Source organism: Nyctibius grandis, chromosome 13, assembly GCF_013368605.1.
Source record: "Nyctibius grandis isolate bNycGra1 chromosome 13, bNycGra1.pri, whole genome shotgun sequence".
Taxonomy (NCBI): domain Eukaryota; kingdom Metazoa; phylum Chordata; class Aves; order Nyctibiiformes; family Nyctibiidae; genus Nyctibius; species Nyctibius grandis.
In genome coordinates this window covers 10,594,681-10,619,360 of record NC_090670.1, presented here as the reverse complement: position 1 = coordinate 10,619,360, position 24,680 = coordinate 10,594,681, and the positions used below count along the sequence as shown (strand labels likewise).

The window sequence follows — 24,680 nt, the reverse complement described above, 5'->3', positions numbered from 1 at the left end:
CAGCCCAAGGGGTGTGGGTGAACCAGGTACTCCTGGGGGGCAGGCAGGACACCTGGAGCCCGAAGACAAGCAGGGATCAGCCCTGCAGCGCTCCCAAGCCCTGGGAATACAGGATAACTGCCTGGCTCTGGGCTGTGGTTTTGCACAAGAAAAAACAAAGCGATGAGGTTTTCCAGCCCCCAAAGTGGCTTGCTTTGTCCCACTTTGAGAAGCCTCTGCGCTTCAGCCCCTCAAGGGGCAGGGGGAGGACCTCAGCACTGAAACAAGGAGCAATTATCAAACCACGGGCTCTGAAGAGCTTTTGTTCCCTGGACGCGCCAGAGCAGAGATCGGAGGACACCTAGCGAGATGCCTCGATGGCCCCGCACACCAGCAGCACCCAGAGCCCGCGCCATGGCAGCCCAGCCCTGCAGTGGTCCCATCCTGCTCCCCTCCTCCTGCTGCGGCAGGGCCCACGATGAGAGCTCCAGCAGGGCTGCAGGGGCTGATCCAGCCCTGGGGGAGATGCACAGTGCTGAAGAAGCAGCTCCTCATTTTCTGTTTCCCATTTCCCACTGCTCTCATTGCTACCTTAGCAGTGAGAGCCTCTGTGCCTCCCAGACAGGCCACACATGCTGATACCTCCAGCAGGACGAGGCCCAGCAGTGCTCACAGCTGTGTGACTCCTGCAAAACCAGGGATTAAATCTGGGACTCACCCCAGAGATGCTGACTGGGATGCGGGTGCCCCTCAGAGCTCTCTGGGTCCTGCTGACATTGCCGCTTCCCAAAGGTTCTCATCTCACCCCCCAGTTCAAGCTGATTTTACTGGTGCAGAAGGGGCAATGCCCAGTGACTACGACTTATTCTCATGGCTGAACTTGTTTGAAGAGAGACCACAATCCGAGTGCAAGGATCTGGATGGACACAGGCACCCCAGGCAGAGACACGTTGGATCCGGCCTCTCAGGGACCCCCACAAGCAGGCAGAGCAGCAGCGCACAGCCTGGCCATACTCCACGCTCTGTATCGGCTTCTGGAGAGTGCTGGATCCAGCCCCAGGCTTCACTCTGCTCCTCTGAACGCTGCAAGAGAAGAGCCAGGCTCTGAGGAGACCCCGCTCCCCTTCCTTACCTCCCAGCCTACAGTACCATAAAACACACTGAGCTCGCAGTAGAGAACCTGCCAGCTCCTCAGCAGAGCCGAGGCACCCTGAGCCCTGTGCTCCAAACACCCCACACAGCCAGGCCGCAAGATGCTGCCTAAAGAAATGCTGTAGCACCAAACCTCTCCTCCTCTGTGGATGTCGGACAAGCTGTCCCAGAGGAGCGCTAGCGCTCAAGGCAAAGGGAAAGTGAGGAAGGGGAACCCGGCTGTGCCCCAGAGGGGACACACCCCGAGTGCATCTCAGAGGGGTGTAGGAACCCAGGCGGGTTAAGAGGGTAATGGCGAGGGAAGAGGAAAGAGAACGGGGGGGACAAGGCGCTCCGAGGAGGAAGGCGCCGTCAGAGGGTTCACTCGGGAGCTGCTCACAGGTTTTGAGGCAGGGCTGAAGACCGGACCCAAAACCAAGCCCCGGGCCCGTGGGGCTCAAACCCCCCTTCCACAGGACCCTGGGCTCACACGGTCAGCACTAACACCACGGCCCCGGTGCTCACGGCAGCCCCCCGAGCCCGGGCACGGGGCCGCGCTGCGGCAGGAGCAGCCCAGCAGCAGGGAGGAGGCGCACGCGTGGGCTCCCGCTCTGGGCACAGCCCCCCAGAACCTCACGGGAGCCTCGGTGCAGCAGCCGGGGAAGGCCAGACCAGGCCAGGCCAGGCCGGCCCTACCGACGCGTCCCCCGGCGGGCACCCAGCCGGTGCCCCAGCCCGCCGCCATGAGCCCTTCCGCCTCGCTCACGTGACCACCACTCCCACGTGACCGCCCGGGAGAGGGCGGGCCGCGGTGCCCCGCTCTGTCTGTGATTGGCGGAGGCGTGGCGGGAGCGGCGCGGCGATTGGCCGGTCGGCCCGCCCATCGGCTCGGCGGCTCGGCGGTGGCCATGGCGGCGGCGGCGGTGCGGCGGGCGCTGCGCTGGGCCCTGGCGGCGGCGGCGCTGGCGGCGGCGCTGGCGCTGGACAACGGGCTAGCGCGGACGCCGTCGATGGGCTGGCTGCACTGGGAGCGCTTCCTCTGCGTCACCGACTGCGCCGCCGAGCCGCACCGCTGTGTCAGGTACCGGCGGCGGCGGGCGGGGGTGCCCACGGCCCGGCCCCGGGGGTGGGGTGGGGGGTACCGGCCCCAGGGGAGCCCAGGTACCGGCGCTGGGGGTGGCAGGGCCGGGGACAGAGTGCCATGCTCTGTGGCCCTGTCCCCGGGCACCCGATGTGCTAGCAATGGGCCTCCCTGTGCCCAGCGAGCAGCTCTTCGTGGAGATGGCGGACGTGATGGCTGCCGAGGGCTGGAGGGACGCGGGCTACGAGTTCGTCTGCATTGACGACTGCTGGATGGCCCCGACGCGGGACGAGCACGGCAGGCTCCAGGCTGACCCGAAACGGTTCCCCAGCGGGATCCGCAAGCTGGCCGACTACGTGAGTGCCACCCTCCGCGGCCTGGGGCAGTGGCGGCGGGCGAGGGTCCGCCCTGCAGCCGCGCTGGGAGCAGGGGAGGAGAGGGAGAGCCGGGTGGGGGGCGGCTGCGTGGCTGCTGAACTACGGCCCTGCCTGCCGGAGTGGGGTTTTGCTTCCCTTGCCGGCCCAGCTCTGCTTCCTCCTGCCTGCCCCATCCCCAGTTCTCTTTCTGTCTGCGAGCGCAGGTCCACTCCAAGGGGCTGAAGCTGGGAATCTACAGCGATGTCGGGAACAAGACGTGTGCTGGCTTCCCTGGCAGCTACAACTACTATGACCTGGACGCCCAAACGTTCGCCTCCTGGGGCGTGGACCTGCTGAAGTTTGACGGCTGCAACTCTGGCACGCTGGAGCTGCTGGCAGAAGGTAGGCGTGGGCTCAAGGCAGCTCTGCGCCATAGGGTGGGAATATTCTGCAGGCAGCAGCAATTCTGGGCACAGGGTGGGCTCCAGGGAGTTGTTTTTCCCTGAGCACACTCATTTAAGGGATTTGCTTACAAAAGCAGGTATGAGACTCTGTTCCCAAGCCCAAGGTAGTGAGTATTGCTGGCCCAAGTGTTTTTTACCTGTTCAGCCTCCTGGAGATTTCACTGGTGTGCACAGCTTGAAAAAGCAGCTTTCTCACACCAGAGGCTGCATCATGCCGAGCATAGAAACATTGACTGCATACTCTAGGGGCTCCCTGTGCAGACTGCTGCCTCAGCTCTTAACGCAGCAGAGGCTTTGCCCTTGTGCGGTGCCTTTACTGGAGAGCTCAAAGCATTTCACATACTTAACCCTTAATCCCTTTGGTGAGGCCATGTCAACGCAGATCAGCTTGAAGCTAGAACAGCTTGTGTCAGCTGTAAAAAGGGCGGTTATCAGGGCTTTTAAGAGAAAAAAATGAAGGGAATTCTGGCATGAAAATCCTACTGGGGTTTTCATTTTAAAGCACTCCAGTGTAAATGCCAGTTCAGAAGTTATTTGTGCACAGGCTGGCAAGTCAAGAGCTGAAAACTCAGTAGCTTGCTGTGCCGAGGGGGCTTGGCTACAGGCTGTCTGCAAATCCCGGTGCCACAGGAGCAGATTTGTGGGAAGAATGATGCAACTCAGAAGGCGGTTTTCTCTTGACTGGGCTCTCGCTGCTGGCACAGTCAGCACCACGGTGCTTGGCAGCAGGAATCCTGCACGCTGTCCTGGTCTGCCTGGAAGGGAGAGCCTGCCCAAGTGACAATCCCATCCAAGCCAGGTGGGGGGCATATGCCAGCTGCCGCAGCCAGGAGCACAGCTCAGCACCATAAGTGACAGCTGAGCAGAAAGCTCTTGTTGGATCATGTGTGTAACCCAGATGCAATCCGGTTGTATTGAAGCAGTTCCAGGGGAGAGAGCAGACTTTTCGTTTCCTCTGTTGATTAAGTGACTTAACAGGGCTGTCTGGGAACAAGGACATTGTATTTGCCAGGCATCTAGAGGGAAAAATGACACACAGCAGAACCGCAGCCTCTTCTCAGGGCTGTACAGACAGATCGGCAGTCTCGAGCAATAAGCCTGCCCACATGCTGTGGCAAAGCTGTGAAGAAGCTCACCTGTCCTTGGGAGGCAGGAGCCTGGCTGCAGACTATAAGTTCCCCTGTCCTCCCTTCAGCCACGATAATGCGTTCAGCCTTGATTTTGCAAGAGTTGAACTGAAACCTGAACCTGTGACACTGGGTTAGTTCCTCTGTTTGACCAAGGAGATTGTTTAACCTTTGTCTGTCCTCTTCCTTTAGGTTACAGGCACATGTCTCTGGCCCTGAACAAGACTGGAAGGAGCATTGTGTACTCCTGTGAATGGCCTTTCTACTTGAGGCCTGTGCAGCAGGTAAGGAGTGTTTCTCAAGGCTTATCCTGGGGCTGAAAGTGGGAAGACCAGAAAAGCATTAAGACTGCAAAACAGCCTCTCAAGAAACTTGCTGCTCTCTGGTCTGACAGAGAACAAGACTGTAAGGTGGAGGAAAACCACTTATTCCTCTAGAGCCCTGAAGTGTACCTGAGGCAAGTCATTACTCTGCTGAAAAGAATTGAGTAGGATCCTGCAGCATGAAGGCACAGCCCAGCTGGAGCACACCAAAGAACACAGCGGCATCTGTCTGCTTTCTTGTCTCCAAGGAACCAAGCAACAAAACATTGGCAGTGCAGACACACAGCTAGCAGAGAGTTTGGTGTTATTCCTCCTGGACAGAGTGCTGCAGGCTCAGCCTTACAGTCACCTCTAGGGACAAGGAGAGAGACTTTAGGACAGCCTATTTAATAGGAATTCTCCACATTATTTACCAAAAGATTTCTGGCAGCCAGGGTCCATTACTGACATGTTGCTCTCCACCCATAGCTGACTTCCCTGCACCTCCATGACGGGATGCTGCCGTTCCCTTCCCCTGGGAGTTAAATGCATTAGTCACCAAAGGGTGTAAACCCAAGAAATGGCAGTAATTACTGCAGTGTCACAGTTTAATCTCACTGGCCTTGTCACACCCTCAGTAAAACAGCACTGAAAGGAATTTTCCAACAGAGCTGGGTGGCCAAAACTGTTCTCCCAAGGGAAGCAATAGTGTTGTCTGGAGCATGGCAGACAAGGTGTCCTAGGGACCCAGTATGCACTAGATCATCCAGCTAGCTGGTGATGGAAGGTGTTAATCACAGTTCTCCCCCATGTTATCCCTGATCCAGTCTAGCCTTGTGTATGGTCTTGTTTTTATACAGCCAGGCTTTCTGGCTAATCACACTCATTGTTTTGGCAGCCCAATTACACGGAGATCAAACAGTACTGCAATCACTGGAGGAACTTTTTTGATGTCTATGATTCCTGGAGCAGCATCAAGAGTATCTTGGACTGGACAGCACTTCACCAGGACAGCATTGTGAAGATAGCTGGGCCAGGGGGCTGGAATGATCCTGACATGGCAAGTAGAGCAACACCCACCTCCCTTGCAGCACCAGCAAAAAATACTTTCCTTGGCTGTAGGCCGAGAAGGATGGGGAGGGAGAAAACTGGGGGAGAAACATTGAGGGGAAGGGCTCTGGTGGGGCCATAGGATCAGGAACTTGATGAGAGGGTCCCTGGCTGGAAAGGGAAAGAGAACTACAGCTGCGGACAGCGCCAAGGAAGCACTGTCTCTGTGTAACGCAGCCTGTACGAGCAGTGCCGGTTCAGAACACAGGTGTGGCAGTGGGAGACAGTCTCTGAAGTGCTGATCTCCCACCAGAGGGAAAACCCTTGGGTGCCAGGCTGGGCGCCAGCATTGCAAGGAGGGAACAGCTGCATTCAAAAGCACATTCTTAAAATGCTACCTAGCCAGTTAAGGATCCTTCTTTACCTCCACCAGTGGTTCATCCTAAATTGCCACAGTAGTCATGCCTTGCCTTTCCCAACTAGCTGGTCCTGCTCCTGGCCCTCAGCCTATCTAACCAGTCCCCAAATAGGGGTCCCACCCTCAGCATCCTGTCATTTACGAGCGCTCGGGTTGGTGGCCCAGTTTCTCCTGGGCAGGCAGCATTACTGGGCATTTTTGTTTTCTTATCACAGCTGGTGATTGGAAACTTTGGGCTGAGCTGGGACCAGGCGGTGACACAGATGGCAATGTGGGCTATTATGGCAGCTCCCCTCTTCATGTCCAACGACCTGCGGCACATTAGTCCTGAGGCCAAGTGGCTGCTCCAGAACAAAGAGGTGATCGCCATCAACCAGGATCCACTGGGCAAGCAGGGATACCAGATCACCAAGGTACAGCAGGACCAGGCTGGGCGTGGGGCACAGGCAGCCAGCCTCCTTGAAAAGGGGACACACAGGGTATAGAGGAGTGCTCAGGGTTTGGAAACAGGAGCCCAGTGAGCCCACTTGTTCCTGAAGGCTGCTTAAACAGACAGGCATGAAGACCATCAGTTCTGCCTCCCCTAACGTAAGCACCGGGTTTATTTTCTCCTTGGCAGGACAAGAACTTTCAGCTGTGGGAGCGGCCCCTGGCTGGCCGAGCCTACGCTGTGGCAGTGCTGAACCAGCAGGAGATTGGGGGACCCCAGAACTTCACCTTCTCCCTCACCTTCCTCGGCAACGGGCTGGCCTGCAACCCAGCGTGCTCCGTCCGGCAGGTCCTGCCAGCCAGCAGGGACTGGGGGGTTTACAGCTGGGTCTCTTCCCTGAGCGTGGAGGTGAACCCAACCGGCACCGTGCTGCTGAAGGTGGTGGCACTATAGGAGGCACAAAGACAATCTTTTCATAAGCCTCAGACTATCTAAACCTTTTGTGACAAGAAGCCTGTCTCCTTCCTTCCAAGTGGGGTGCCTTTGTTCTCTCCTCAGGCATTGACTACTCAAGTGCTTCTACATGGACTTCGAACCTGCAGCCTAAAGTGACAAATACCCATCACTCCATCCCCAAGAGATAATAGAAAGGGGCGCTGCTTCCCTTCTGTTTACCCTTTCTCTGGCATCTCGCCTAACTCCTTCTCCAAGGGGCTGTAAGGGCCTCAGCAGGGCAGCAACTCCTGTTAACGCCCACCGCCACTACCAACCAAAGAAACACAAAGGATACGTGCAGCATCTTACAGCTCTCCTGGGGCATTTCAGGGGCAACAGGGAAACACCCTGTCTGCCTTGCTCTTGCTTTGCCAGGCGAGGGCACACAGTCCAAGAACAAGAAAAGCTGCTCCTACCCCTGCTGAAGAAACCCAACACTATCCTCAGAGCGTGGACATCTACTTCCACCTTCTGACAACTCAGGGACTGGCCTAAACCACTGTGCTTGTTAGCAACTGCTTTCTTGACAGCTGTGTGCTTGGTATAAATGTGATCAAGTATCATGCCTTAGGACTCAGCTTTTGAGGATTTCTCCTTACCCCAGGAGTCTTCCTGTCACCCATGGCTGTCCCTTCCCTTTAGATGACAATTCCCTTTCCACTCCTCACAGGGCCGCTGGGGTCCCCTTCCTCACTGAGCCACTTTCCAGAAATCCCTGTGTGCTTGCTTTCCACTGCTGGCAGTAGCCTTTAGGTTGAATAACACAGGTCCTTCTGTGACAGGAGAAGGATTCTTGATGACTTATGCAGCCATCATGTACAAGTATGTTCTGCCTGCTACACAAGCAGGGTATCTCTATTTGTTCTTATTCTGTGATTCAGCACTTTGATTAAAGTGTCCCTTAAAAAGGCTACGCTTTTTCTTAGTTCCACTGCACAGTACAGGATGGTACCTGAAATTAAATGAGGTTTTAGAAAACAAGGCCAGTTTGTTCCAGTCACTGAGTTCTTGTGAAATTTGTCATGATTACTACAAACAGCGCTCAGTAAAGCTAACACGATGCTGCCATACAGTCCATCTCACAGGCAGAGGCCAGAGCCACTGCTGGGAACAGCTTAAGCAGCAGCAGTTTGAAAACGCCAGTCATGTCAGCCAGTGCTGAATGAGCAAAAATGCAGATTCTGTTACTGCTCAGTAACTGAGCACTCACAGTCCCTGTGAAGATGTGAAGAAGCATTTCTCCATCCTCCAGCTCTATTGCCACTACAAGAAAGTTGATCTTGAGAGCACTCTGCACTATGCTCCCAGCACCTGCAGACAGCAGACTTCCTACTCAGAGGCTGCATACTGCTGCCTCAAGCATCTGATCCCGTGAAAGCCCAGGGCAGGCTGTCCCATAACGTACCACGCTCTCTGTAGTTGCCCATCAGTCACCGCTCAGTTGAAACTACACTGCTGTGCTGGGGATTTTTCTTTTAAGGAAAATTTTTAAGAGGTGCCAACAGCAGACACAGGACAGGCAGCTGAGGGCTGTCACACCATCACTTCCAGTGTGACAGCAGGCAGCTGGGGGAACCGTGGCCACAAAACTGTCCCTCTCCTGTCTCTGAGCTACTGTAACAACTCACAGCCACTGCACACAGGTCACAGCTGAGGCACAGCACATAACCACCACCTAATGCTGCAGGTGACGCTTCATCAGGTGAAGCCCCTGGTACTGAACACACTGGCTGTTCCAGGGCCTTTGCTCATGCGTTGCCCCTTAGGGCTGTACAACTGTTCCCCGTTGGTGAGGATGGGCCTACAGCCAAGCACAGGGGCTGTTCGGCGGAGTTCCGGTCACTGTGGTCCCAACTGGGTTGAAACCATTGCTGGGTGCAAGGAATCTTACCTGCCTCTCCTCTCAGGCAAGGGCTTGGAGAGGAAAAAGGCTACTCAGGCAGCTCTGCTGCCTTTTTTTTCAACCACTACTTCATCTACCAAAAACTCAAATTCACCATAGCATTCCTGAAATGGAACTGCTATAACAGAGACATGAACTGCTTTAAATGAAAGAAGCTGCAGTTTAGAGGAGGCCCTTTTGAAGGCAGCCTTCTACCATGGAAGCTCATAAGCCTGGAGAAAAGCAGCAGCATAACACTCATGCAGAGAAGCCACTGGTGCAAAAACCCATCAGAGCCTCAAGCTCTACATATATTCTAGAACACCCCTTGGTAACACAGCAAGGAGATCCCAGCCATCGGCAGGGTTTTTTCACAAGCCTTCAGATTACAAACAATTCCTTCACTAAGCAGCTTTGCAAGCAACACCTTCCTGTTGGGTTGATGTACTCACAAGTCCCACCCCACCAACGAGAAAATACACAAAAGCAAGCAACAGATCACTTCCAAATACTTTAATATGGTCCGTAACAACGAAGGAGGATGGAGCTTAGAACTGGATCACCTGGCCCTGTAAGGAGGAAGAGACAGAGTGAGTTTATTCACCACCGGATGTCACCACCCTTTCTCAGCCACTCCAGGTACACAAACATACCTTTCTTTTCTTGTCTCCTCCCAGTTCAAAGTGCTTGCACCTTTTAATCGCCAGCATCCTCTTGGACCTGCAATTGGGCTCCACACACTCCAGCCTCAGCACAATCTTCTTCGTGGTCTTAGCCTGGGAGGAGTGGAGCAGCACGTGTCAATGAACAAAATGTCTACAAGCAGACAAACTGCTGCTCTCAGGAAAAGCTTGTTACCTGCGCTCCTGAAAATTCAGCAGCTTGTTCTCAAAGTGTAAAGAAAAAGACCACCAACACGGGCTCCCTCCATTAAAAACAAGGCGGCACCTTAAGGACCAGTACAGGAGTATAGTGGATCTGTACCTTCACAATGAAGGACACTGGCAAAAGCATTCAGTGGGGCAGGGCTAGTCCCCTGCCGAGATCAGCCACGCTGGAAGAAAGTCTGTGCCAGTGAACACACCAAGGAACAGGCACTTCTGCAGTGTGGGAGAACAGACTGACACTGCTCAGGAGAAGTTCAGTAGAAAGCCAGGCAGAAGAAACACCTGAAAGCAGCACGACTAACAAACATTCCCCAGAAGAAGCAGCGACACAACGTGCCCAATGCAGACCTGCAGCTACTAAGAACTTGGATGAAACGCAAAAGACTACAGAGAGAAGAAACCAAAGCTGCAAGGCTACTGTAGCAGCTGGACAGAGCTGTAACCACCAGTTACAAGCCTCAGCCAATCATCCATACAATGCTGACTGGGAAGAAACAGAAATGGGATGGCAGTGTACAGGTGGAGAGGGCCAAACTGCGGAGCAGTACAGCTGCTTTGTGTACCCTGCTTGCAGAAGCATTTTCTGCAAGGTCTCCCCACCTCCTGGCAGAAAGTCAACTTGAAAAACTGAGGTCTCATTTTTTTCTTCTTGCTGGAAGACTTCCTGAATGTCTCCAGCAGAACACCAGGGCCTTCCAGCAACGAGCCAAATAGCTCTGTAAGTGTAACTAAACAGTTCACACAAAAACTATAACTAATCAGCACATCAGGTTTTGCTTCCCTGCTGTAAATACCGCAGATGTTGCCCCCCCACCGCCCACCAACTCCTTACCAGGAGGTACACAGAAGCACAGAGAGAAAACATGCTGCAAGACTACAGTCCCAGGTACCACACTGGAGAGGAAAGATGACAGCAGCAAGTTTCTGCAACTCATCTCTAACAGGATGCACTGCTGCCCTTCCACGCTACTTTACGACTCTCAGGAAAGGCCTAACACAGCAGCTCTCATTTACTGGCTCAGCGATATGGATTTCCCTGGAGACAGCAGACTGCAAAAAATAACATCGTGTTCTGTGGTACCCCCAGGGTTGCACACGCTTCACTCCTGTCGTGCCCTTGTCAGTGAAGGCAGCCTCGCTATACAGAGAGCCTCACAAACCCTGCAAAAAGTTCCAGTGATAAACTAGTGACACTTTAAGAACATAAGGAAAGCAAGCAGCGGGCTCCCTTTCCCTTTGCCATACTCCTCCCCTTTGGCAAGCAATAAGGAAAACACTCCTTTCGTTAAAAGCATCACTTCCAGTAAGACCCCACACCCCTACAGCATCAAGGCTCCCTGCAGAACCTGCTGTGCAAACACATGCTACATCACTCCTGAAAAAAAAGCAGCATCTACATGAAACAGGAGCAGCAGGAAAGATGAGCAGATGTGGATGGGGAACTTACACTCCCCACACAGTACTACTAGCACAGAGCTGCCATAGCACGGCTTGAGCACAGGACCGCCCCAAGGCTACAGGAGGCTGAAATGTCCCTCTTCAGCTGGGCACGTGGATTATCAATAAGGCTTTGGGTCCTCCTTCCAGGAGCAGCACTCACCTTCTTACGGAAGATGGGCTTTGTCTGGCCCCCATAGCCACTTTGCTTCCTATCGTAGCGTCTTTTTCCTACAGGAGGAAACGGCTCTGTTTAGGCAACAACTCAAGACACGCTACAAGCGCAGCTGGCACTCTTACCAAACCTTGGCAGACCTCAGCCTGCAGCTGCACAATCGATCAAAGCAATCCCCCTTTCTCCCACAGCCGCGTGCTCGGCCCATAACCATCGCTCTGGCGCGGGCCATGACCACCCGGGCCCCACACAACCTCCCCCGGGTCGTGCGCCAGGGCCCCGGAGCACACTCATCCCTACCCTGGGCGTAGAGGGAGTCCTTCCCCTTCTTGTACTGGGTGACTTTGTGCGGCTGGTGCTTGCCGCATTTCTTGCAGTAGGTCCGACGGGTTTTCGGGACGTTCACCTGGAGGGGCAGGGAAGAGTCGGTCAGCACGACCAGCAGCCGCTCCGGGAGCTGGAGAGACGCCACGCCGCGCTCCGGGGCCCCCTCGCCCCGGCGCTGCCGAGCGCGGCCCAGCCGCCCTTCCCCGCCCCTCGGGCAGGCCCTGCGCCACCATCCCCGGCCTACGACCTCCCCCCGCAGCCCCGGCCTGCCAAGCGCCCACAGCAGCGGCCGACGCCTGGAGCAGGCGGAGCGAGCTGCCGCCGGGGCGGATGGCGGCAGATGGAACCGGGCCCGCTGCCGCCAGCGCTCACCATCTTGTCGACCCGAAGAGAAGGAGCGCGCCGGAAACGGAAGCAGATGGGAGCGGGGGATCATAGAGAGGAGGCGCGCAGGGAGGAGCAGCGCCCCCTCCCGGTGGGAGGAGAGAGCGGCGGCGGCCCCAGGCGGAGGGCGCGGGGGGTGCGGGGCATGGGCGGTGGGGACACGTGGCCGTGGGGGTGCTGGGGTGACCGGGGTGGGGGTCTGTGGTATGCGCAGGGTGCGGGGCGTGGGTGCAGGGGCAGGCAGCCAGCGGGAACATGGCGCGGCCCCACGGCCCGGCCCCAGCCCCGGCCCCGCACCCCGGTCCCCACGTCCTGGCCCCTCACACCCGGCGCCACGTCCAGGCCCCCCGTCCCCTCGGTGCGGCGCAGGCCTGGCCGCGGCCGGAGCCCCGGCGGCCCCGCGGAGGTGGCCCGGCTGTCTCCAGGAGGAAACACAGCTGCTGCTTTTGAGTCAGAAACCAAAAAAAGGGGAACCGAAAGGGTGGGGTTGGCCGGCCCCGTCCTTCCTCCCCGCGCGGCCGACCCCGCCGCGCCGCCCTGCCTCCCCGCGCCACAGCCACCCCGACCCGCCGGGCTGGGCCGCTGCGGCGGGCGCGGGGCAGCGGGCGCAGCGGGACCCCGGCAGGCCGGAGCGGCGGCAGGTGGGCGCGGTGAGTGCGCCGGGGCGCGAGGGCCCGGGGGAGCCGTGTGCCGGCACCGCGTGGCGCGGGGAGAGGCGCGGCGGGGAGCACGAGGGCGGCGGCGGCCTGGGTGCCAGCGCGGCCTCGTTAACGTCGCTGGCGGGGAGCCATGGCCGCCGGAGGCAGGAGCGTCCATGCGGCGCCTGCTCGTGGCCTCGCACCTCCGCGCACCTCCTCGGCGGTGCCGGGGGCCGTGGCGAATGCCGGGCGGGAGAGCCAGCCCGGGCGCCGGCCACATGCTGCCAAGCTGTGGGTGAGCCGCGCTGGGAAGGCTCAGCCGTGTCCCGCAGCCTGGCCAGCGCTGCGCAGGCAGCGTCTGACGGGGGTGGGACAGCTGCCGTGGGCCACACTGCTACGGGCCGTGGGGGTGCAGCGGAGCGGGGGGGGGGTGGGTGCCACGGGCTGCAGGGGTGTGCTGGAGCAGGAGGGTGGTGTGGTGTGTGGGTGCCAGGGGCTCTGGGGCTGCAGCAGAGCACAGGATCGGGGTGGTGTGTGGGTGCCAGGGGCCCCAGGGGTGCTCCATAGCAGGGGGTCAGGGTGCTGACAGTGCCTGTGACCACTCCTTGCTCGTTGCTTTTTGCAGTGGGCACTGCTGGGGTGCAACTCTGGGTTTGTTCCCAAATCTCTCCCGTGCGGGAGATTCCCTCCTCTGTCCCTCCCACCCTTCATTTTTGTCACCCTCCAGGGTGCACCTGAAACACGGGGGCTGTGGAGTTTGTCGTTCCCAGACACCCGTCACCCTTCCCACTTGCCCTGAGCATGCCAGCCCCCCACCAGCTCCATTAACCAGCAGTGGCAGGCAGGCTCAGCTCCTTAGCAGGGCATGGGCAGGGGCCAGGGAGTCTGTCTGTGGGGAGGTGGCCCCGGGACCATGGTGGGGCACAGTGGCCAGTGGCGCGGGGCCAGTGGTGTGTGCCGGGCCCGGTGGTGGTGTCACAGCACGCTTGGCTGAGGTGTGACAGTGGCAGGAAGTCACATTAGCTGGGGGGAGGACACACAGGACATGCTTCCACCCACCCACTCGCCACCTCTGCTATCACAGCACAGCAGCGATGGCTGGCTGCAGAGGTGAGTCCTGCGGGGCATCCACCACCCCAAAGGACAGGTAGGGATGGAGCGGGGCCGGTGGCAGTGCCAGGGAGAGAGAGGCTGTGCCATGCTGGGGACAGGGAGGTTATGCTGGGGACAGGGAGGCTGTGCTGGGGACAGGGTGGCTGTGCCATGCTGGGACAGAACAGCCTTCTGAGATACTCATCGTCCTTTCCTCTCTGGCAGCACTGTCCCAGAGGACACAGCAAGGACGTGTCCCATCTGCCTGGCACTGCTGGCAGTGACCCAGCTGTTGTGACTCAAGGTAAAGCTTCTGGGGACCCAGCACTGCAGTTGGGGTCGGCTGGAGCCCGGGGCTGCTCTGCTCAGCCCCCGTGTCTGTACCAGGGTGGGCAATGGGGGCCCTACTGCTCTTGGGACACAGGACCAGCAGCCACATTTTATAGCCAGGGAAACTGAGGCACAGGGCCACAGGGAGATGCTGGGGTCGCTCTGGGGTCGGTGGCCACACCAGCCACCTGCCCTGTCCCCAGCAGGGACCCCAGGTCCCTCCTCCCCAGGCCTGGATCAGCCAGCGGAGGCTGCTGGTTTTTCTAAAAGACCCTGACGACTCATTTTTTAAGGGGTTTTTTTTTTTTTTTTAAACCATTCAAACAAGATGGAAAGGCCTGAGCCATGAGGGCCACAAGGGGAGGGGGGACCCTGGGAGGGGGGAACGCAGCCTGTCCCCAGCCTCTCTGGCTATAGCCACTGCAGTGGGGCAGGGTCAGGATTGCAGCAGCAGGATCTGCGCTTGGAGGGTCTGGGCATCACCAGCGGATGGGGGGACGCCCCTGCTCCTGCCCCTGGGCTGGGGCATGCCCCCGAGAGAGGCACAGCAGGTGGGACCAGCTCCTGGCATCTTTGGTCCCCACCTGGTCCCTGTTGTGAGTGAACCAATGCTTGCCTCCTGCGTGGGGGCAGCGGATGGGCTGCCTGGCCAAGTAGCGGGGGGCTCAGCCCCTGACCCTGGCCCACCTCTGAGCCTCATTGGGAGGAGGTGGGCTGCGGGCAGCAGGGGAGGGAAACAGCTTCTCCCAGGTTGCACTCCAGAGCTGTTTGTAGGAGAAAAAAGGAAACAAGGTGGAGGTGAAGGGGGAGTAGGGCATGTAGGTGGTCATGGCAGGAGACATGGAGGAGGGCTCCAGGGGATCACAGTTCATCAGTGGCTCCACGTAGCTCATCGGCTCCCAGTTAGGTCCACATTGGAGTCGGGTGTTGGTTACAGCCCTCAGAGGAGAAGCCCACAGCTCCACTGCGCAGCTCTGTGGGGTTCTGGAACCATCTGGGTGTCACAGTGCCTGGGTGCAGCATGGAGGGGCACAGGGCGAAATGGATGGGCTGCTCCAAGAGATGGGCTAGGGCAGATTTCCAACCCCCTGAAGGCAGGGCAGCAGTGGGACACGGGGCTCTCATCTGAGCCCTTTCCTGCCCAGACCGTCCCTGGAGAGGCTCAGGAGAAGAGCTTTGCTGAGGAGGGCTGGGGGAGGATTTAACCCCTCTGGTTGCTGGCTGGAGGCAGCCCTTCGAGCCTGGCCTCCGGCGAGCGCTGCACACAGGGCAGGGAAGGGGGTTGAGCATCGTCCCTGCACTCCTGCAGGCTCCATGGACACAGAGGGAAGGATGACTTTAGGGCTACTCCATGCTCTTGGCAGCACGGCACTGTGGCTATTCGGGGCCAGGACCTACCCACAACTTTTTAGGGACCGGCCTCCGGCGGCTGTCCCTTGCACGCTGTTAAGTCAGCACATCCCCGGCATGAAGCGCCTGCGGTGTGGCAGGAGGAAACGGCCCACACAAACACACACGCACCATGTTGGAGGGGAGGAGGGAGACTGCTGGGTGTCACTGCTCGGGCTCCGCGCTCCTCCCCAGGGCTACACTTCTCACAGCCTCCCCACCTCCCCCTTCCCTCTCCAGCAGTCTGCGTCCGTCTGTCCGTCTGCACACCCTGGGGGCCCCTCCAGCATCCAGCAGGAGCCGAAGCCGGCTGGGTGGTGGCTTGCTCTGCAGCCTGGCGTCTGACAGGGGACAGGAGAGGGAAAGATCACATCACAAATACCCTACACTGACCTGCCCACACACCTCTGCAGCTGATTCCCCCCATGGGGGTCCCAGCACACCCTGGCTCCCCCTCAGGCAGGGGGGAGAGTGTGCCTGAGTGAAGTCCAGCAGCGGGCTGGTTTTCGGCTGAGCAAGCGCTGTGTCGGTGTTGTCCTGCCCACAGCAACCCAGCGAGCACGGCGTGGAGGAGGCCAGGGGGGCCGACATGGCCAGCGTCATCCTCGAGAGCATCTTCTTGAAGCGCTCGCAGCAGAAGAAGAAAACGTCTCCCCTCAACTTCAAGAAGCGCCTGTTCCTGCTGACGGAGAGCAAGCTGTCCTACTACGAGTATGACTTTGAGCGGGGGGTGAGTCGGTGGCCCCAGGGCCACAGGGGCTGTGCCGTGGCAGTGCCCGTGTGTTACCTGTTGTCCCTCGCCAGCACCCAGCCTAAGGCGTGGTTGGACGGGAATGGTGGTTTGCTTGAGTCTCCCCGGGTCTTCCCCCTTGGCGATCGTTCAAACCAACCCCCTCTCTTGCAGCGCCGGGGCAGTAAGAAGGGCTCCGTGGACGTTGAGAAGATCACCTGTGTGGAGACAGTGGTGCCTGAAAACAACCCTCCCCCCGAGCGGCAGGTCGTGGTGAGGAAGGTCCTGGGGTTCCCACTTGTGTCCCCCTGTCCCCTCGCTGGGGAAGTAGGGAGAGTTACCCTGCCCTGGGGTGGTGGGAATGGGGGACAGCTTGGCATGGGTACCCACAGCCAGTACCATAGCAGGGGGCTGGCTTGATGCAGGGCAGGGGGAGCAGGGGGACACCAAAGGCTGTGGGTCCCAGGGGAGATGCCAGTGTCCATCTCTGCCTCTCTCTTCCAGAGGAAAGGAGAGGATTACAACAACATGGAGCAGATCTCAATCATCGAACGGTTCCCCTACCCTTTCCAGGTGAGACCTCACTGCACCCCCTTTGCCAGTCTGCTCTGCCCAGCTGCAGGGTGGAGGGGGGAGGACCCCAGAGGGACCTGGGGCCAAACGCGGCATCGCTGCCCCAGTACCAAGTGTCACTCAGACGTTTGGGAATGCCCTCCTGCTGTCCGCGCTGCATGGGGCAGGCAGGTGAGGCTCTGCGAGCCCTGAGGAATTGGGCAGCTCTATTTAAGGGGGCTGCTTAGATGGAGACCTGCTTCTGAGCTCTGTCCTGCCCCTTTCGGTCCCCTGGCCGATGCTGGAGGGGTGCTGTCTGCCGGCTGCCTGCTCAGCCCCCAACCCAGCTGCCGGCCCCTGCTGGCAGCCAGCGTGGCCCCCGACACACCGAAAGTCAGAGAAGGAAGTGGAAAGTCTCGGGGGAGGGGGCTTATTTATAACCTCTCCGTCACGGTCCCGCGAGCACCGTGTGGGGCCAGCACCCACTGGCACGGCTGTGCTCTGCACCGGCTGCTCCGGGTGGCCACAAGCCTCGGCTCCCCCTGCCCTCCCCGGGAGACCCCCGGCCGGGGCGCTGAGGCACGTGGTCCTGCAGGTGGTATATGATGAAGGGCCCCTCTACGTCTTCTCTCCGACGGAGGAGTTGCGCAAACGCTGGATCCATCAGCTGAAGAGCGGTGAGTTTGGGGGCTCTGCGGCTCCCTCGGAAAGCAAACATGAGCGATCGACTCTGCGTGTGGCACGGCCCAGAGCACCAGGTTTCCGGGGGCTCGCTATCTCGTGGTTACGTTATCCCGTGGCTACGTAAGAGCGAGTGCTGATCAGAAACCGTGATGAGTGCACTCGTAAGGCCATGCCCCGACACGCGCGCTCCCTAACATCCCCGAGCTGACACCAGCCGCTCCTGCCTGGGGGAGGTGGACACTCTGTCATCCTCTGACTTCTGCAGCATCGCAGCCACCTCGGCTGAGGCTTCTTGCTCTCTCACAACCCTGCTCCAAATTAGCTCAAGGAGGCTCAGAAGTTGTTGAGGGCAAGAGGAAACAGCAGATGTGGCCACGCAGCTGTACTGGCATGCAAGGCGAGGGTAGAGCCCCCAGTGCTTTAGGAAACACAGACAAAAAGCCTCCTGGGAGCCAGGGAGCCTCTCTTCCAGCCCACCCCGAGCCTCGCTTGGTGCTGCTGAGCTAACGCTGAGCTGCAAGGGTGCTGCCTTCTCAAGCTGAGAGCGTGTCGCAGCAGCACTGCGCAGGGGGGCTCAGGCGCTTGCAGTCGGCCCAAATCTGCTGGAGCTGCCCATGTGTGTCTCTTGGCACATGTGTATCTTTCTGTGGCTTTGTGCTGGTGGGGTGAGATTAGCTGCTCGAATTGACACAGGGAAGTTTGCCTGAGCGAGGCGGAAGCAGAGCAAGCTGATAACGGGGAAGTCGGTTATTTCATGAGAGCCCCGCTGCTCTGCCCCAGCAGGCAGCCAGCCCTCTCCCCGCTGCCCTGCTGTGGGAGGGGGGTTGCTGTGGCACAGGGAAAAGGGGAGAGAAAATGCTGGGCTTTTGCTGCCAGGATGCCCTCATCCTGCTCCACCAAAGAAGGGGCTCTCTATCCCTGTGCTGCTGTGGGCCAGCACCGTGCTGCGGTGGTGTTTAGGCACATGCAGTTGTCCCTCCAGCTTGGGGAGAAGTATGAGGAAGCCGGTCAGCGCCTGCCTGTCGAGGCAGCAGTCTCCCAGCAAGGGAAGTCTCTGAGCAGGCAGGGGATGGTGGCAGTGCCCTGCTCTCCCTGTGGACAAGCCAGGCACAGCACTGGCCTCCCTCCCCACTTCTGAAAAAAAGGGTTCAAAAGAGCTGCGAACCATGGGCCTCAGCAGCCTGGGGGGTGCTGGACGTTCCAGATGGCAGGATGGCCGGTCACAGCAGGACCTTGGCCCTCCAAGCATGCTCGTGTCCCCTTACAGAGCTGCTGAAGAGCTTTGATCAAATCTGAGAGGAAAGGCCTGGCCCTCCTCAAGCTGGGGGTTTTGTGGCACAGGGTTTGCATAGCTGCAGCACCGAAACACGAGCGATGAGCTGAGGGAAACCTGAGCAGCAGGGCCATGCGACTGTGTATCAGTACCACAGAAGAGGGTGAAATGATTTAATGGGGCTGATCATCTGCATTCAGGGAGCAGAGAGCTCTCTGCAGTGGGCTGGGGACACAGCCCCAGGTCACACACATCTCCCTTTCTCTGCCACAGTGATCCGGTACAACAGCGACCTGGTGCAGAAGTATCACCCCTGCTTCTGGATCGATGGCCAGTACCTGTGCTGCTCCCAGACAGCCAAAAACGCCATGGGCTGCCAGATCCTGGAGAGCAGGAATGGCAGTAAGACACTGGGCATCCTCCCCTTGCCCCATCCCCAGCCCCTGGGGACCACCACAGCATGATGCCAGGGATCTCTTCTCACCTTAATCCCTTTTGTGTTCTGAAGGTTTAAAAGTTGGGCGGTCGCATCGTAAGACAAAGAAGCCTCTTCCCCCAACTCCTGAGGAGGACCAGGTAGGGGCCAGTGTCAGCATGTGCGTTTGCTCTAAGGTGTTTAAGGAAAGGTCTATCTGGGAAAAGCCAACATGTTCAATGACTGACAGGGCATTGCTCAGAGATGTACAGGCCAGGGCTCTGCTCTGGAGAGGGATGTCAGGATGGTGCCCTAAGGGAGAAGGAGCTTGAACCAGGGCATGGAGCCCAAAAGCCTGGAGGAAAGACAAATGATCTCACCCCTGAGGTTCCCCAGGGGGAGCTGGGAGGATAGAGAAGCCCTGATATAGGGTGGAAGAGTCACGGGTTAAGCAAAAAGGTCGAGAGAAAACACTTCTCTTTTGTGAGGACAGGTCTCCAAGGAGGAAATGTTGCAATAAAACACGCTGAGGGAGTATTGATCTCTTGATGGAGATTCATGTGGGAGTTGAGACGAACGCTGTGCTGACCTGGCCTGAGCCCACTGCCCTGCCAGGCCTGGGGAGGGTCTCACCTGGGAATCAGTGTGTCTGCTAGCCTCACCACGTCCCACTCTCTTCCTCACTCTGGGGAAGATGGTGATGAAGCCCCTGCCCCCTGAGCCAGCACCCAGCGCAGCAGGTGAGATGAAGAAGGTGGTGGCCCTCTACAACTACCTGCCAATGAACGCACAGGACCTGCAACTGCAGAAGGGTGAGGAGTACTTCATCCTGGAGGAAAGCCACCTGCCCTGGTGGAAAGCCCGTGACAAGAATGGGTAAGAGCTCCCACTGCCCGTGGCGCCCGCCCTGCAACAGTGGCCTCTCCTGCTGCCAAGGCACTGGTGGGCAAACACACTTCTTCAGCGAAACGGGGGTTAGGACAGGCTGCCTGCCTGCGGGTTCCCGCGTGGGATGGCACATGAGGAGGGTGAGGGAGACTGAAGCAGGCTGTGGCATCAGCCCACCCCAAGACTGAACCCAAATGAGGTTGTGCCAAGGTTTTTGAGCCCATTTCTACTGAGCCTTCTGGGACAGGAACCTGCTTTCCCCTTGGCCTCCTCAATCAGTGTGTCACAAGCCCCTTTTCTCCTGCAGGAGGGAAGGATACATCCCCAGCAACTATGTCACTGAAACCAGCAATTCCCTGGAGATCTTTGAGTGAGTAAGAGAAGGCGCAGGGATGTGGCGAGTTGCGCTTGCTCAGAGACTTTTTATGTTCAGTTCTGTTAACCTACGCAGCCTGCAAGCCCAGCCTGGCTGGGTCACTCTCCCTCTTGCACACTCTTTGAGAGCCTCCGGCCCTATGACAGCCCTGCTCCCTGCACCGCCTGTCCTGGCTAGGCCAGGGTGAGACCAGGCTGGGGACAGTGGTGGCTGCGGTGATCTCCCTGACAGCTGTGTCCCTGTTCCAGGTGGTACTCAAAGAATATCACTCGGAGCCAAGCGGAGCAACTGCTGAAACAGGAGGCAAGTGTTGACTCCCGAGACTGGGTCCTTACTACACACCAGCCCTCCGTGGGCTGCTGTCATGTTGTGTGGGACCAACCCTGGCTTGCGCTGGGAGTGTCACCCCAACAGTCCCAGGAACCATCTCTACCCCAACGTCACCTCCTCCTGGCAGGCACTTCAGGAGGTGGCCTCCCAGGCAGGGACTGGAAGTAGGACTCCTCTGACTTACCGCACCCTCTCCAGCCATGCTGTGATCTTCACTCACTTTAAGTCTTGCCTGTTACAGTCACGCCACCTAACAACCACCCTGTCCCCTCTCCCCTTTCTGTTTTAGGGTAAGGAAGGGGGCTTCATTGTCCGAGACTCCACCAGCAAGACAGGGAAATACACTGTCTCCGTCTATGCCAAGTCCTCTTTGTAAGTGGATCTAAGAACAGCTTGTTCCTACCTCAGAGGGCCCTTCTAGGCACCCCTCACCCTCTGCCTGTCCTCCCCATGCTGCTGACCCCACGTACTGTCTCTCCAGAGATCCCCAGGGCATGATCCGCCACTACGTTGTATGCTGCACCCCCCAGAATCAGTATTACCTGGCAGAAAAGCACCTGTTCAACACCATCCCAGAGCTCATCACGTACCATCAGCACAACTCTGCTGGTCGGTGTTTGGGGGACAGAGTGAGGCCAGCCGTGTTTTTACCGACATGACAGTATCCTCACCTTCCTGCGCTGAAGGCAGGAGGCTTGTGTTCTGTGCTGGAACGCGGCAGTAAACATGGTGTGGCAATCTGCCTTTTTGTGTTTCAGGGCTTATATCCAGACTGAAGTACCCTGTGTCTCAACACCAGAAAAGTGCTCCTTCCACAGCTGGCCTTGGCTACGGTAAGCTGGCCTGGGCTACCTCACGGTTCCCTGGTTGCAGGGCCTGTCTCTACCGGGGCAGTAACTTTCTGGGGCTGGGATCCTGGCTGTCCCATGGCAGCAGGGCTCACAGCCTTCCCAGGAATCACTTCCCAACATTCACTGGCCCTCTGGTGACAGTACTGACCAAGAGACGCCACAAGCTACTTTGTTCCCCATCCCCTGGAGGAACAGGTCTTGGATTTCATGGATTTTTTGGGGTGTTTTTTTCAGGCAGCTCATGCTCGTGAGCTCTTCTTGGGCTTGCTAGATCAGATGACTGGGAGCACCCTGCAGGAAGGTCACCTGCACCCACATTATGCTTGCACTCTCTGTCCTAGGGTCATGGGAGATTGACCCAAAGGATCTGACCTTCCTGAAGGAACTGGGGACGGGGCAGTTTGGCGTGGTGAAGTATGGGAAATGGAGAGGCCAGTACGACGTTGCTATCAAGATGATCAGGGAAGGCTCCATGTCAGAGGATGAGTTTATTGATGAAGCCAAAGTCATGATGTAAGTGGTGAGCAGCCTGCAGGGCAGTGCTGGATACGCCTTGCCAGAATAGCTGCGCTCCTGGGGGGTGTGGAGGGACAGTCTCGGGCAGCCTCACACTCCGCAAAATGCATCCGAGAACCTACTGCCTTTGTGCTGATTCCCAGTGAGCTTTTCCACCATTGGCTGGGCCAGGAGCACCTTCCCTTCCCAAACGCTCTTTAGTCACAGATGCTTCTTTTGCTGCTTGGCCTTCTAGATGCTCGGAATTGCCCTTCTTCTCTCCAACCCAGGAACCTGTCTCATGAGAAGCTGGTGCAGCTCTATGGGGTCTGCACCAAGCAGCGTCCCATCTTCATCATCACCGAGTACATGGCCAATGGCTGCCTCCTGAACTTCCTGAGGGAAACTCGGCGGCGGTTCCAGCCTGCCGAGCTGCTGGAGATGTGCAAGGACGTCTGTGAAGCTATGGAGTACCTGGAATCCAAGCAGTTCCTGCACCGAGACCTGGTAGGGCTGTGGCTGAAGGACACATCTCCAGCTCAGCGACAGCCACAGCATGTCCTAGACAGGGTCCAGCTAGTTCATCAACATGAGGAGAGGCAGCTCTGCAGCCTTCTCTGTAGAACATCCCTCCCCTGCCCACCTCAGCATGGGCGGGATGCTCTGAAGTCACTGCTCTGCAGCGCGTTAGCAGGCTGCAGAAAGGGCAGGACTAGGTAGTTTTCCCAGGAACAAGAAATGCATTTGTGGCTAGGGCAGGGCTTGCGTTAGGCAGCACAGGCAGCAGCGCTGGCTCAGACATGAAAAGGGACCTCTGGACCCCCATGAAAAGCTGAGCTTGCAGTTTGTCAGGCCTTGAGCTGGCATTGCCAGCTTGCAGTCCTGCTAGGTGCCGTACCTGATCTCCTCCTGGGGCTGCTTTGTTCAGGCAAAATCCCGACAGGGAAGTCACCCCTCCGCAGATAAACAGGATGCCTGGAGGCGTCTCTTGCTATCTTTGCTGAGGACTTTGTAGCTTGCCCCCAGCCAGGGCAACCTGCAGGACAAAGTGGTGCAAAGTATTAAGTGGGTGGGGGTGAGATGAAGTTCTAGATGGTACAGGGGTTTGGGAGAGGCAGGAGCAGGTAGGAGTAACTGCTTCCATCTCTCCATCCACAGGCTGCTCGCAACTGTTTGGTGAATGACCAAGGAATTGTGAAAGTATCAGATTTTGGCCTTTCCAGGTCTGGTAGATACATCTGTGTCACCTTCCTGTCTCAATCCCCCATCTCCTCCTTCAGTCTCTTCTGCACTTTAGTCTTTCTTCCCACCATCCTCCAGCTCTGCTTTTCTTCTGCCTTCTCCCATCTTTCCACTTCATCTATCTGGCTCAACCTTCTACCTCTCCACTTTCCACCATCCCTTTCTTACTTCCCCCATCCCTTTTCCCCTTCTCTTTGCTGCTTCTTTCCCCCACCTCCAGTCTCCTGGCTGCAGCTTTCTCTCCACATCCCCTTTTTGCTATGCTTCTGTGTCACCCTATCCCTTCCTCAATCTTGACTAACATATTCTTGTTTGCAAAGGGACATTTCTACCTGTTGAAACCCATGCAGAGTGCAACCTCTGGTCACTCTGAGAGCTGTTGATTCCTTTTGGGCTTGGTTGGTTGCACGGAGGAGTGAAATGTAAAATCCAAGACAGTCACCCTGATCCATTTCTCTGTTGCAGGTACGTTCTAGATGATGAGTATACAAGCTCCATGGGGTCAAAGTTTCCAGTGCGATGGTCTCCCCCTGAAGTGCTTCTGTACAGCAAGTTCAGCAGCAAGTCTGACGTCTGGGCTTTTGGTAAGAGCACGGCATTAATGACTTGGGAGGTTGGGAAGAGACGGTGCCCCGACAACAGCGAGCGCCTCTGCAAACCAGCTTCAGGCACAGGCGCTCCCGTGCCACGAATTGTCCCTGCCATTTCCTGTAACAGGCGTTCTGATGTGGGAAGTTTACTCTCTGGGGAAGATGCCTTACGAGAGGTTTAACAACAGCGAGACAACAGAGCACGTCATCCAAGGCCTGCGTCTCTACCGGCCGCAGCAGGCCTCGGAGCGGGTCTACGCCATCATGTACAGCTGCTGGCATGAGGTGAGTGGCTCTCACCCTCGGTGATCACCCCCAGCTGCCCCGGGGGGCTGACAGGGCTCTGCCGCTCCCCCGGGGTGCGGGGAGCGGTGGGGCGGCCAGCAGGCTCCAGCACAGCTCCCCCTCGCACGGCAGAAGGCCGAGGAGCGCCCCACCTTCACCGCGCTGCTGGGCAGCATCCTGGACATCACGGACGAGGAGCCCTGAGCCCGGGCTGGGCCGGCCCGGCCTGCTGGCCCCTGCCTGGTGCTGGTGGCCGGTACTGCTGGGCTGGCGCTGCCCCACCGCCCGCCGGGACGGACCTGCGCGCCGGACGGTACCTCAGCACCGCTGTCACGGCCACGGCACCGGCCGCCCCCCGGGCAAGCAGGGGCCTGAGGGGCCCTCACGGCAGCCCCTGTCACCGGCAGGGCCCCTCACAGCCAAGGACAGAGGCGCGGTGCCGGGCCCCGCAGGCGGCGGCGGGCCGGGCCTGCGCGCAATAAAGGCTTCCCACCGCCACCGCCTCCCGCGCTGCCGCCGCGCACCGGCACCGCCCCGCCGGCAGGGGGCGCGCGGCGGGCGGGCGAGCACGCGCAGTGCGCGCGGAAGGGGCGGG

General features: G+C 58.4%; 3 protein-coding genes across 3 annotated transcripts; 2 read left to right on the top strand and 1 right to left on the bottom strand.

Annotated features, from left to right (window-relative positions):
- Positions 1 to 2,018: 2,018 nt before the first annotated feature.
- Positions 2,019 to 7,795, top strand: GLA (galactosidase alpha). The gene is made up of 7 exons (XM_068411934.1): positions 2,019 to 2,191; positions 2,373 to 2,547; positions 2,772 to 2,949; positions 4,331 to 4,422; positions 5,339 to 5,500; positions 6,124 to 6,321; positions 6,528 to 7,795. The coding sequence occupies exons 1-7, from the start codon at positions 2,019 to 2,021 to the stop codon at positions 6,789 to 6,791; spliced, it is 1,242 nt and encodes a 413-aa protein (XP_068268035.1). The 3' UTR covers positions 6,792 to 7,795.
- Positions 7,796 to 9,213: 1,418 nt separating this feature from the next.
- On the bottom strand, positions 9,214 to 11,956 carry RPL36A (ribosomal protein L36a). Its single transcript, XM_068411950.1, has 5 exons — positions 11,914 to 11,956; positions 11,515 to 11,620; positions 11,203 to 11,270; positions 9,369 to 9,491; positions 9,214 to 9,284 (listed from the first exon to the last, which is right to left on the bottom strand). Exons 1-5 carry the CDS (start codon positions 11,914 to 11,916, stop codon positions 9,264 to 9,266), a joined length of 321 nt encoding a protein of 106 aa, XP_068268051.1. The 5' UTR covers positions 11,917 to 11,956; the 3' UTR covers positions 9,214 to 9,263.
- Positions 11,957 to 15,921: 3,965 nt separating this feature from the next.
- Positions 15,922 to 24,570, top strand: BTK (Bruton tyrosine kinase). The gene is made up of 18 exons (XM_068411777.1): positions 15,922 to 16,104; positions 16,279 to 16,377; positions 16,609 to 16,677; positions 17,252 to 17,333; positions 18,887 to 19,015; positions 19,122 to 19,189; positions 19,723 to 19,904; positions 20,224 to 20,286; positions 20,541 to 20,595; positions 20,912 to 20,994; positions 21,104 to 21,231; positions 21,381 to 21,455; positions 21,815 to 21,986; positions 22,259 to 22,475; positions 23,127 to 23,191; positions 23,676 to 23,794; positions 23,928 to 24,085; positions 24,218 to 24,570. The coding sequence occupies exons 1-18, from the start codon at positions 15,964 to 15,966 to the stop codon at positions 24,287 to 24,289; spliced, it is 1,977 nt and encodes a 658-aa protein (XP_068267878.1). The 5' UTR covers positions 15,922 to 15,963; the 3' UTR covers positions 24,290 to 24,570.
- Positions 24,571 to 24,680: the final 110 nt, after the last annotated feature.